General features: G+C 38.7%; 1 protein-coding gene across 2 annotated transcripts in view; it reads left to right on the top strand.

Annotated features, from left to right (window-relative positions):
- Positions 1-13,787, top strand: part of VAV3 (vav guanine nucleotide exchange factor 3) — a 147,077-nt gene that overhangs the window by 83,043 nt on the left and 50,247 nt on the right. For both annotated transcript variants that reach the window (XM_066555521.1, XM_066555520.1), the window contains exons 16-18: positions 2,746-2,847; positions 3,985-4,085; positions 12,387-12,409. In XM_066555521.1, the coding sequence (XP_066411618.1) occupies positions 2,746-2,847; positions 3,985-4,085; positions 12,387-12,409 (226 nt within the window). The remainder of the gene's footprint in view (positions 1-2,745; positions 2,848-3,984; positions 4,086-12,386; positions 12,410-13,787) is intronic.

Raw genomic sequence — 13,787 nt, 5'->3', positions numbered from 1 at the left:
ATTGTCAGCTTTACTTGCTGTATTTGAAAACTCGAAACACAGTGTGTAATTTTTAGTTTGAAATGTTTGGTGGGGAAAAAATTCCTCTGGTCCTTGTGGTATTTGGACTTAGTCACAGGTGAGTTGTGCTTCATCTCTAGTTGTAAACTTTCACATATTAATAAAGTTGGGTTATTTTTGTGTTGTATTTGATTTTGGAAAATAAATGTATTGAAAATTAAAATATTAAACCCACAGATTCATTAAGTTTCTGACTTTACATTTAAAGGCTTAGTGCTCCATACATGCTGCTATAGTGCCGCATCTCAGCCTTGTCTGATGTGACTACAGAGCTGCTTATTTGGCATAATGCAGCATTACTGATCTGGTAGCAGAATGTGCAAGAGTCTTCCTGCCCACAGCACTGCACTAAGTGTTCTTCTACAGAGCTTTCCTTATTCTACACTTGGAGTAGACAGCGCACATTGATTTTATTTTCTGGGTGTTGTTGTATCACTAATTATCTTTCCATGTTTACAGCACTCTCTCTCCAGAGCAAGCATACAATTTCTTACTTTGCTCTGTTCTTTTCAAATATTGCTTTTAATATAAAGAAGAATGAATACAGTGTATCATCTTTGTTCTGTTAAAGTAGGTATATTTTGAGTAGTTCATGTACTTGAATCTTTGTGGAATATAGCCTGAGAGAAGAATGAAAGAATTTTTACATATGGAAGAAAGTTGTGTAGTCACATTCATGTGTTAAACTACTGTCTATATAAGGTTGTAATGTTTTTTTCTTTTGATCCACTTGTGCTTATTATTTTTCAAGATTGATTCTGTTCTAATTAAATGAATGGAATTTTTTCTTTGGTTTGTTCTTGGAAAATGGTCAGGTTGTTAGGTTTAATTTGATATGCTTTCAATCTCATGAGTCTTGCACTTTTGGCTTATACTTTTGAACACAGTTATGCAAGATGTCCTGGTCTAAACAAAATGGTCAATAAAAATGAGCTTTTGTTGGGAGTGAAGTACTGCAACTTGTTCTAGGGATTTTTCAGGGTTGCTTGGAGTGTAGCCTAAGAAGCTTTGGCAGCCCTCTGGCAGGCACATAAAATACAGGCTGCACCGAGTTAACAGCCAAAAATAATAATTCTTTTTCTCCTGGTTTGAAAACTTCTTGACTTTGAGATTAATTTTTTCCTGCTCCTGTACCTTCCTGCTGTGGATGGGTAGTATGCACACCTGCTTCAGTTAGCAGGAGTTGTGGAATTGACATCTTGCCTGTTAGAGCAGAGAGGGAGACACAGGTGAAGTAGTTAAAACAGTACTGATTGTAAGGTTATTCTCAGGCATAGAAGAAAAATTCCTTTTGCTTTTTGAGTACAGTTTCATTTTCAGCATGTTCATTTTCAGCAGGTGGATTTCAAGATGGACCTTTCTGACACTAGGTACTTAAACAGATTCTTTGAATGGTTTTTTGTAAGCCTTTTAATTCCATCCAGGACGAGTGATGCTTGCATAGTTATCTATGTTTCATTGCAGTTTGTGGCTGGTCTGTATTTTAGTCTGGAAGTTATTTATAATACATTAGAATGGAACTTATAAGTATCTCCAACTTTAATGGAAGAATATGTAATTTTCTATGTTGCAAAAAGCTTCTGGTTTTTCCTTTGAGTACTGTAGATTCTTGCATTCCTGCCCTCATTATTTTTTCCTATTTTAATTCCTATACATCATGCCTTGCTATGCCTTGTTTTTGGTAGAAAAATACCAGAAATTTATGGAGTCCTAAGCATTCTAATATAAATAATAGTAAAAAATTAATTAACCCATACTATATTTTTTTATTGTCTGATACAGTCTAGATTAATATTATGTACCTAGCATTTCAGCATTACTGATTTTGACAGTGCTAAGCTAGTTTAGGGATCTTCTTGAATTTAAAAAAAAAGAAAAAAGAAATTAATTGAAAATGCCTATTCTCCCATTCAGTCTCGGAAATGGGACAGATGACAGAAAAAATTGAATAGATTACTTAATACAATTTAAATCTGAAAACAGTCACTGTTTCAACAAATGATGAGTGGTTTACATTTAAATTATACTCCTGCTTTTAAAAGGGATCAGTAGGGAAGGTAAACAAAACACAAGTACAGTAGTGGACCAGTGCTTTGTATATAAATGTGATTTTTGGAAATAAGCCTGCTAGTAGTGTGTTGGTATCTTGGCAGTGTGAATAGTGATGTTTTATTTTAATTTACTGTGTGCATCTACAGCTGTGGGCACTGTGCAACACGTTTAAACAAGACTAATCAAAGCCTGGTGAATATTTTCTTATTGCTTTGGAAGCACTCAGGTTATCCAGTATCTTGCTGCATAGTTATGACCTAACTGTGCTAAATTTGCTGCTAATGTTTTCAAATATGGTGCTTCTCAGGCTGTGAGCTGCTTTTCCTTGTGCATTCACATACTAAAATATTGTTGAGAATGATCCTAGTTACTCAAAAATAAAAACCAGATGTTTAATTTTCTATTTATTGTCACAGCTTAGGCAGTTATAGGGTATATTTAAGAAGTCTGCATAATAACATAATCCAGATTTCATTTCAAGGTATTTGGTAAAGTCCATACTTCTGGTTCTTGTCAGTGAAAAGCATGAAAGTATAAATAAAACTAGTAGTTTGGGGATTAAGGTTTCCTGCTGTGAATGTTGCCTCATGTTCTAGATTTCATTTAATGCAAATTTTCAATTTTTGTTTTTAGGTCAAACATCCGGCCAGACTATGCAGACACAAGCTTTCATGAGTTCAAAATGCACACCTTCAGTCGGGTGACATCTTGCAAAGTCTGTCAGATGCTTCTGAGGTATTGTAAACATTTTTTTGGGTGCTCGTCTCCCTACTTCCTGCCCCTATAAGGTCACACTGGATGGGGCTTTAAGCATCCCAGTCTAGTGAAAGGTGTCCATACCCATGGCAGAGAGTTTGGATAATCTTTAAGGTCCCTTCCAACCCAAACCCTTCTATGATTTTATGTTGCATATTGTTGATAGTCTGAAAAATGAAACCACGGCATTTTAGCAAGGGCATTTGAGTGTGGGTGGTGCCTTTAAGTACAGGCATGGAATAAATGAACTTCAGGTATATTCCTCCTTGTCATAAATTTTTTCTTCCTTTAGCAATGTTTTCCCTGACTAGTCAGACTGACCTGTATTTTCAGAAATTTTTTTTAAAATTTTTTCCCCTCGATGCAATACAGTCTAAGTGACTGTGAACAGTGGTGCAGACCTTCTAAACTTAAAAGTCAGGAGGGCTAATTGCTGACTTTAGAGAAGTGTAGTTGAGTTCCTGGGTCTGCACCAACTGCTGATGCTGTGGAGCAGCTGTCTTGCATTCAGGACTCAGCCCCCAGGATGCTGCCTGCGTTCTCCATGGGCCACCAGCTGAGTATTCCCAAGTGCCACCCTGTGGTACAGAGACAGAGGAAGTAGCAGCTCTGAATATTACCTGAAGTGTCCATGATATATGTGTTTTAAAAACTGCACAAATTTAAAGTCAAGAATATTTGCTGTACAGCCTAAAAACGACTTAATGCTTAAATAGACATTCAAACTTAGAACTCTCTTGAACTGGATGCTGTTCTTCATGGTGCATAGGCAAATTCCCACTGAGATGAAGTGAGTGTAGAACTGTAGTGGGATAGATGCATAATGGTACAATTTCAAGTGTACTGTTCTGAAGTAGCTTTGGCTTACATGAAAATGGAGGCTATTATTCTACTGGTAGTCTGAAAGAACTGTCTGGTTGTGATTTTTAAATGGCTAGTAGTGACAGAAAGCAGATGAGCTGCTTGTTAGTCAGTTGTCACTTTTTCTCAAGCCTTTAAGGACTATCATTATGCAGAACAACAAATGACTTCTAATACCTTCTGCCATGTCTCTTATGTCCTTTATGTGTGGAATTTGTCACCTCTAATGTATCACTACCTAATTTTATTTTACAGGGGAACATTTTATCAAGGCTATTTATGTTCTAAGTGTGGAGCTGGAGCACACAAAGAATGTTTAGGAAGACTAGACAATTGTGGCAGGGCTAATTTAGGTGGTAAGTCATTTTAATTGTTAGAATACCATTTTTAATTAGGACATAAAACTTGCTAGATATAATTAAGGTTTAATTTACCTCTAATTTGTGTTTATTGTAACATGCATACTTGTGAAGCTACCATTTATAAGCACAATTAGAATTGCATTTAGGATTCATACAGATTTTTATTGCTACTAAATTGAAATGTTCCAAAGCAGGAGAGGACTGTTACAGGTCAAACCAAATTTCTTCATCAGTGTTGTGTACAACAAGGAATTGCTCTCGTTTCAGTTGTGGACTGCTTATATATAACCCCTACAGTACAGCACCTCATCTATCATCCTTGTACTTCTCACTTTATGTCAATTTTTGTGTTTTCCTCTCAGTTCCTAAAGCTGTTTGTGTTGCCTCAGCTTCCTCTTTCATCTCTTTGGTTTCCATGGTTTCTGTCCACTCACAATATTCACAAAAAGGTGATTGATGGCTCTCTACTTCCCACACCTAAGAACTATATTTTTTCTTCTTTTAATCAATTGCTCTGTGAATTTCTTCTCTGGCCACTGTCACTTTGCACTTTCCCTGTTGTTCTGCTCTTTGGGACCTTAAGGAATCTTTGATTTCAACTACCATTTGGCCTCCCACAAATAACTCCAAAAATTTGACATCTTCCCGTTCTGCTCAGTATTATACCTGTAAATCTCTTTCTGACATCATCTGGATCTCTCTCTGCTAATGCTCAGTGTTAGCCCCCAGCACTGGCCACCCTTCCCTTCCCTGTACCTGCTCTGTTGGTGACAGTGAGTTTGTTACACTATTGCCACAGTCATAAAATCCTCGTGCCATTTTTGACTCTTCCCTCTGTCCAGCTTCTCAAATGTTCTTTTTTATAAAGATTATTTTGAATTGCTGTTGTGTTTAAAAAAGAAAAGCCATTGGGGGCACATAATGATTTCTGGAAAGTGGAGTTTTCTATGTTGGGCAAGTTTCTAGTCATGTAGCATTCTCACTTCTTTAAAACCTTTGCATTCCTTTTCAGAATTATTTTATCATAATTTGTCAAGTTGCTTATGTCTCACATACTTCACATAAGCTAATGCAACCTCTTCCCTTGGGTTTTTTTCTTTTTGACATTAGTATCTACAATCTTTGTAAAATGCTGTTGCAGAGATGTTCTCTCTCCCACTTTTGAATTATGTGATGACTTCATGCACTGCTCTTTATTAAGCTGCTGTTTCCGAATTTTGACTCTAGCTTGTGTTTCTGTCATTGCTCCTGTGTGCATTACTTCTGACTTCTACTTGGCTTTTGGCTCTCTGTGCTAATTACCTGTCCCAGTCTTCCATGAAATCAACAGGATGGCAGGCCCTGAATTTTGCTGGAGTCAGTAAACATTTTTCTCAGCTGCTTTTCTATGTTACAAATCTTCCATGCTATCCTCCAAGTCTGAACTCTTTACAAATCATCTTTTTGTAGATCTAAAAACCATAGAAGCAGTCACAGTATTTGTGACTGAAACCCTTTTTGGAACACAGACTTTTCACAGAACCTCCTGCAGATATTCTAAGGAAAGTAAATATTTAACATTATCTTAAAAATTGAATGTTTTAAAGCAGTTACTTGAAATTAATTGAGTGGAAAAACAAACACATACTGTTCTTTCCAAAAGAACTGTCTTCTGTGGTACAAACCACCCCTACTTCCATTTTTTTTCTTTGTCTTGCTCCTTTTCTTTTAATCACTTCTGTATTTATATTTTAATTGGATAGCTGGCACCCCAGGAGGCAGGAGCTTGTCTTTCTGTTCCTCTGTAAATATCTGTGGACACATATGGTGCAACACGCATCAGTAAGAATGACCATAAATGCCTAGACAAGAAAAGGTCTGATTTCTTTTAATGTTCCTGCATACTTAAGCAATGCTGTAGAGAGAACAAAATAATGGTAACAACAAATGGTAACATTCCTCCTTTTTAGTGGAATAAATTATAATTTTAAAAATTGAAATAAGCAGAATGGTGTTTTGAATTTTACTTTAAATCATCTTCCTGATGTTAGTAGAATTATACTGTACTGAAATTGCAAGCAACTGGATTGCTAAGATCCTTTTTTGTGTTATGTGTTTTGGTTACATCCAGATGTTCAGCCCCCTGTCCTCTCTTGAATCTTCACTTTTTCTTCTCAGTCTGTTTTTTCTTCTGTGCAAAGACTCTCTGATTGCTGCAGCTCTCATACAAGACAGGGCACTTGTTTATCTCCTACCTGCTCCTGAGGCAGAAGGACAGGAGGTGCTGAGCTGTGTCTTTCCTTAGTCTGCTCTGTGATCAGAGCTGCAAAATCCAGCTCTGAAGTGCAGCTGTTGCTGTACCTCCCCTTCCTTTAACAAACAGTGAGCATGGAAAGAACAAGGGGTTTTGCTTACCTGGCTGAAAATGTGTCATCCCTCCACCTGATTAAGGGACTTAGGCCAATGAGTAGGAAAGGTCATCCTCAGGTTTTTCTCCACTGCTTTCCACTTTTACTCTTTATTTGCCTTTTTGAAGAAAGAAGTGTTGATTGAGCAGTGCTGGCTATTCAAAATGTGCACAGACCAAGGAATGGTTTAAGGAGGAGCTTTACCAGTATCTGCTTCCCTATGTGGGCCTGAAAGGGATGAGACAATAAAAAAAATCTCTAAAATATTGATTAGTGCAACTTCAAGTTTCTTTTGGAGCTGTTCCTTTAACTATTCCACAGCTATACTGAGAAATGAAGTCTCCCATAAATTATCTGTCATGCTATGCTATGAAATGTCATTAAAGGCATGCAGACATAAAGATATAGTGTAAAATTCAACATCTTCACTGCACTATGTGGAAGAAGTATACTCTAACACGTTTTTAATTTTGAATACTTTTCTTTTGAAATATTTAGAGAAATTAATTTATAATAAATATAGTATTTTTTAGCAGTGTCATTTGCAGCTCCTGTGGGGAATGAGCAAAGGCTTGTACAGCAGCAAAATGCCTGGAACACTTTATTGTATTGCTTTGTTTGGGTTGTTGTGTTGGTTTGGTTTTTTTTTCCCCACATTTTTTTCTAGGGGACTATTACAGCCTTTTCCACAAGGTATAATGTACATGAAACTGAATTCACCCTTTTGGGAAACTGGACATTATTATTCCCCAGTCATGTGGTATTAGTTATGGCCACAGACATGGAATATCTATCTATCTATCTATCTATCTATGTGTGTGTGTGTGTGTGTGTGTGTAGATAGATGTATTTTCTGTTTAGTCTGGCGTTCTGTCATTCTGCCAGTGCCATTCCAGATGCTTCACAGCAAAGTGCAAATCCTCTGTGTAGTAGACAATGTCCAGGAATGATGCTCCTTGCTTGATCCTGTTAAACTTTCTACCTTCCTTTTTTGGTGTTTGAAGAGTTTTTGCATCTTGCTAATGCTTTTGCATTTCCCTTTTTGGAAATGTCCCACTGCAATTCAGAGTGTTAGAACAGTGAGTTCTCTGTGAACATGTTACTTCAGGCTTTTGTGAGAAGTCTTGACTGACTGCTTCTCTATGATAAATTATTTTGACTTCTTAATAGTGTATTCTCTATATGGAACAGTTTCATTTTTTAAATTATCTTTCTATAAGTGTAATTTTTTTCTATTATTCAAATATTTTTAATTCCTATTCTGTAAACCTCTTGTACTTCTAGAGGCTTATTTGAAAAAAGGTCATCAGAATTCAAAGCACTGCAGTGGGAATATACCATTAGGTTTCTTAAAGGCTTTTGAATTTTCCTCAGCATTTTCTGGTTTTGTAAAGTTTAAGGTTCTGTTTCCTTTATAGACCATGAGCAGATGTTTTTGCCAGCCTTTCTGAAATGATGCTTAGAACTTTCCTGAGTGGATTAAATCTTTTTAAATTTCATTCCAAGTTGCACTTTGAGAAAATTCAAAAGATAGACATCCAAAGATAGATGAAACCTTTTGAATGACAAAATTATTAAGTGTCAGATTTAGATGATACACTTATGAGAGAAACATTGACAAAATCTGAAGATGAATTGCTGTGTTCTCATACTATGCTTTATACACAAACATATGCCAGTTCTTCAGATGTTTTGCTTCAAAGAAGGCCAGTTCAGCACATTGTAGAAATTTTAGTGATAAAAGATGCAGAGTTAATCAGTTGAATTAATAAACAGAACAAAATGTTTGCATTTAGCCCTAGGGTTTTTTTGGTTGCTGTTCCTGCCCTTGCTGTTCTAAATTAGCAGTGCTGGTTGAAGTCTTCTGTGCTTGTTTCTGTCATTATTGTTTTAAGTTTTTTCCCCTCCCTAAAATGCTGTCCTTCACATCTTCAAATAGTCCTCTACATTTTTCATGTATTTTACTTTTCTGCCCTATCACTTAATTTTTCTGTGGTTTGGAATCCTTGCTAATGTTCTGATGAACTCCTTTGAGTCTTCAACAAGACTGTATGAAATCCTTAAACACAAGGATTAGAAAATGGATGGACATACTTCTGTCACAGGCCATTTATAAGGACATACGTGGTGTTCTTTCCTCTGCTGACTAGGAGGGCATCTCCTCTCCCTTGTTACATCTTCTGGCTTTTCAACTGCATTCCTGAGTCTCATTTCATGGCCACAGAGCAATTTGACTCCTCTGGTGATGCTCTCCCGCTGGCTGGAAGGGTTTGTGTCTGGGAATGCTTTAGACTGGGGCCTTGGGTAAGCAAGAATGAGTAAGACACACCTTTACTAGCCAAAGGGAGAAGCTGTATCCCTTGTTGTTCCCACTTCCATTGTACAGTCTGTTCTGTGTCACTTGCAATTTCTTCAGAGGCCTCATAGGATTGATAGGACAGTATCACTCTGCCCAGAACACACTGAAGAACTCTTCTGTTTCCTAGTCTAAACCAGCAGAAGGAACAATTCATTTTTATTTCCAGACTGGAGTTTTTCCAAGTCCGTCAAATTACGTTGAATTAAGTATTTTCAGGCAAATGCTTGCTGGTTCTACTGACTATTGAATATTTCAATTAGAGAAACCGCCAATGATTCTAGAATCAGAAAGTGTTTTGAATATTTTAAATATAGTGCCAAACCCACAGAATTTTCTTCTTTATATTGCTTTTCCCAGGGAATGTTAAAGGCGTGTCTCATCAGGTCATAAATAGATTAGAAAAACATTAGCTGGTCATTTTTATCGTAAATCTTACTTAACTTATGCACGATTTCTTTCTCATTTGGATAATTTCTTTTGGAAAGGTTTTATATTTCTTTCGATGGAAAAGAAGTTTCGTCAGCTGTGAGATGAACTAAAAGACAATGTTGGCATATGAATGGGTTAAGTTTAGAATTGCTTTCATACAGTAATGTGCATGCCCAGTGATACAGTCCATGCTGTTCATGTCCTAATTGCTTGCTACAGCACATTAGAGATTATTCATGAAAAGTCTGTGGTCTTGACATCTCAAAAGAAACCAGCAGCTTTCACTTTTTTACATTTTTGCTGACTTAATCAATAGTTGCAAAGTTGCTGGCTCCCCTCCAAACCTCTTGTGTCAACAGAATTGACAAGTAAATGCTCAAATCTCACAAAGTTCATTGGAGTTATAGCACTTTTTTAAAAACTGCAACAGAGGTTGAGCTGTATTGCTTAAATAATGATTCTTCCTCAACCTGAACAAAAGCCATTTAGAGCACTTGATATTTTTTAGGGTTCTACAGTGTGGTACATCTGGGTCACATTTCTAATTTTGTTCTGATTGAGTAATGACTGGCTAAATTACTGGAAAGGAACGTATAGTCCCACAGCTCCTTCCAAGGGATTTAGTTTATAGCTCCTGCATTTTAAATATTTTGAGTTTTGTTTTAAAATAGAAAGGTGAGTAGTTTATTACATATACTTTTTATTTACACTCTGTTTAGTTAGCATGTAGATCCAACTGCTCTGTTGCATCCCTGAAGAACAGCTTACTCCCATTTTCTGAGCTCGGTTCCCTCACTTACTGGGACCAGCTGCTGCTCCTCTTGCTTCTGTAGTAAAATATAATTATCAAAATGTGACCCAATGGTAATGTGGCCTCAGTGAATAAACAAGAAAAACCCCAAAACTGTACTGAACTATGGCATTAATTGATTAATTGACTGTCAGAACTGAGAACTCAATGATTTCATTGGCACACTGGTGCTGAGCAGAAACTTTAATTCAAGTTGTCATGTGTAAAATATCTGCTGGTAGATATCCTCAGGCACTACTTTTTTTTTTCCCCTCCTAAAAATAGAAACGAAGGTTTTCTTGATCTTGTACTTGTGTAATGTTTGGAAAACAGGTCTTTCATGAGGACATGATACAAATATTTCAATACAGAATATTCTGAAACACAGGCCTATTTAAACTGCAATGAAATAACAAGTCTTAATTTTTTGAATAGGCTTTTAGGTGGAAATACAGACACTGGATATTGTTTTCTATTCCTGAAGTGTTTACAGGGAAGCCACAAATGGCCTTTTGGTTCATCAGTTTTGATTTTCTTTTAATCCAAATCTCTCACTTCCCTTTTAATCAAACTTATTTTACCTGAATGATCAGGAGTATTTGTTATCTTCTTATGTAGTGATTTCTTGAACTCAGTTATTCAGTTATTTAAAGTTAATCACTGAATTTCCTAATTATTTATTATAAAAACCTTTGGGATGCCATGATCACCAGACGGAATTTGGTCATCTAGTTGGATTGGGGATATTTTCTAGAGGTAAAAATAATATTCAACGGCAATGTTTAAAAATCAGATTCATTCATTCCCATTGGAGGATAGAACAACATTACCATTTCAACTTTTTGATAAATGGTCTGCTGAAATTAATGTAAGTCTTTAGAATATAGAGAAGAAAGAAAACCTATAAGTCTGGGATAGATGTTTTGGCCTCCCTTGCAACTACTTACCTGTATAATTTGCCTTCATTTCAAGTCATTCATAGTGCTGAGATCAAACATTCAGAAGGGGAGATTTTATTCGGATTTTGGCAAAAATTCTGAAAGGAGTGTCAGATTGTAAGATACCAAAATTTCATTGAATTTCAGCAGCACTTGGGCAACTAATTCCCTCAGGCTGCTTAGAAAACCTCAACAGACTACGTGCATCTCCTCCTTTGGGCAAGCTTATTTTTCCTCTCTTTGCTCACTCTAGAAATGCGAAGGGATCCCTCTGGAAAGGTGACAATCCCAGAGGAGCTCTGGGTGGCGGTGCTGGCGCGGCACTGCGGGCGTACGTGCGCGCAGCGGTGCCAGCGCTGCGGGGCTGTGCCCGCCCAACCCAGCGCGCAGCCGCGGGCTCGGCCCTGGCACGCCAGGGCTTCTGCTTTCCCACACTCACTGCCTCATGGAACCTTTCTTTGTGGAACAAAAGTTAAAGTTTATTATTTGTTTTACTGTGGGCATGCCTTCCTGTTCAGAAGTTAGTGCAGTAAAAGTTTTCCACTGTCCTGAAGTGCACAGAGACCAGGAACGTGCAGCTTGTGCTGGGCCTCAGCAGTCTGTGTACTGTGAGAGGCAGACACAGGCAAATACAGCTGTGTGTGCTTTGGTAAGGCACCAACCCAACATCTCGAGTGCACCCAAATACCTGCTATCAGATTAGACATTCAAAGGACATGTAGAAAAGATATTCTCTTTTGTGCCTTTTGTGATGTGTGGTGGTATGTATGTACTGAAGTGTTACTGGCTTTATTCGGTCTTTCTGATGTCCCTCAGGACTTTTTCCCTAATTTTTAAGTAGTACCATAAAATTTATAGTAAAAGCAAATAAAACAGCAGTGGTGTCAGTCTCTGGTATACTAATGCAATGCTGTATTGAACATGAAACATAGAACACTTTGAAGCTAAAGGTATACATTTAACCTTGATACACCTTGTCACACTGTGAAAAGACAGGAGAAAAAAAAAAAAGGCGTGAACTCGACTTGCAATCAACTGTAGCTTTGAGTTCCCAACGAGGCAGTATTTATGCAGCATTTTTGCAGTGTTCTCAGGGCTTGTCAGGGGTGGTGTCCCGGCCTGCCGTGCCGCTGCTGGAGCGTGCAGGTGCCCTGCAGCCGGAGCCAGCCCGGCCATGGGCGCAGCCCGGCAGGGCCAATGAGCGGCGCGAGCGCGGCGGGGTTTGCACAACAGCACCTGGCGCGCCCGGGCTCTGGGGCGGCTGCACGGATCAGGTGGCAAAGGAGGCAGCAGGGTTTTCTGGTACACGCCGCACAGGCTGAGATTGCTCTGTAAAAGGTGCACAAAAAAATTTGCAATCAACAATAATGCCAATTTTTACTTATGTTTCAGAACACGGAAACGTGAAACATGAGGTAAGGATTTATTTTCTTTTGCATGTGACGTTTGTTTTGTTGGTGACATAAGAGCTCCTTATTACTCTGTGTACATGCTGATGGAGAAGGTATGTTTTTCTTCTGGGTTTGCAAACAGATTTGTTTAGAGTGCTGTAGAAATTGTCTAAGCAACAAGGTATTCATGATTAAATACAAATGTCTTCTGCTCCAAATGCGAATTAAACTTGCAACGAAATGACAGTGCTGAGAGCACTGAAAAGGGTGGAGATGCTTTTTTAAGCTACAGGTAAGAAAACATACATTGCTTCACAACTGGTGGTTAGATCCTTACTGTTCCTAGACGAAATCTGTCTATAGAGTTAAAAGTATTCTTTTTTTTTTCCTCTGCCGTGCCAGAGAACTCTGGGGTGATGAAGGATTGGCAGGGCAGTGCTTGCCTCTTCATGTGAAAAGGCTATGTTTGCAGAGGTATCCTGTGGTATGGAGTTTATGTAATCTGGAGAGATGTTAAAATGGGACCTGAACAGAGGAGCTGCTGTGATGCACATAGTGTGGCTTGCTGTCAGCCTAGGAAGGCTGCAGGCCACCCGGGGTTATTTTTTCGCCAGCTCCTGGGACCTCTGCATTGTTTTGTCTGTCCCATCTGACAAAATAGAGGCAGCACTTCAGACTTGAGAGCATTATAGCTTCTAGCATGTATTTTAGATCCAGTGTTGATGGTAATTGCTTAAATGCCATGACAGTTATGAGCAGCATGTGAGTATAAATGTTGCTGCTCTCCATAAGCATGGCTGTGTTTGATGCTGTTGCAGATAGGGGTAATGGGAGGATTTTATTGCTGACATGCCTGGTGCAGGGGTATCTGTTTGCAGAGCTGACCATGGCTGTGCTCTCTGATGTTTGAGCTGTTTGGGTGTCACTGTAGCCCCAGACAGCAGTGGGGCTGAGTGAGGGCAGCTCTGCACCCTCTGGTGAGCTCCTGGCATGTGCGCCCCAGGTGGGCTCCTGCTCCTGGGATCCTGCAGGGGAATCGTGTGGTGACAGGGGAGCTCTGGCAGAGGAGAGGGGTATGCTGCCTGTGCCCTGCCTGTGCCTGCTCTCCTCACTGCATCCTCAGCCATACCTGTGGCCAGGTCCTGCCCAGTCTGTCATGTCTCTGCCTTGACAGATGTGCTGAGTAAGGGCACTCTAAACTTTGGGAATCACCGTGTGGTCCATTTGCCTGATGCTTTTCCAGTCCTGCAACTGGCAGGCATGGCTGGAGAGCTGTGAGCAGATCATCTACTGGGTTTAGTAGACAAAGCTGCCAGGCTTCCTAAAGCTAATTGTGGTGACCATACTGTGTCTGGATGAAAAAATAGGTCTACTGTTTTTTTTCTACTTAGGAAAACTAAGA

This window comes from Molothrus aeneus, chromosome 9, assembly GCF_037042795.1.
Source record: "Molothrus aeneus isolate 106 chromosome 9, BPBGC_Maene_1.0, whole genome shotgun sequence".
Classification (NCBI taxonomy): domain Eukaryota; kingdom Metazoa; phylum Chordata; class Aves; order Passeriformes; family Icteridae; genus Molothrus; species Molothrus aeneus.
The sequence above is the reverse complement of the archived record's forward strand: the minus strand, read 5'-3'. Positions and strand labels throughout refer to the sequence as shown.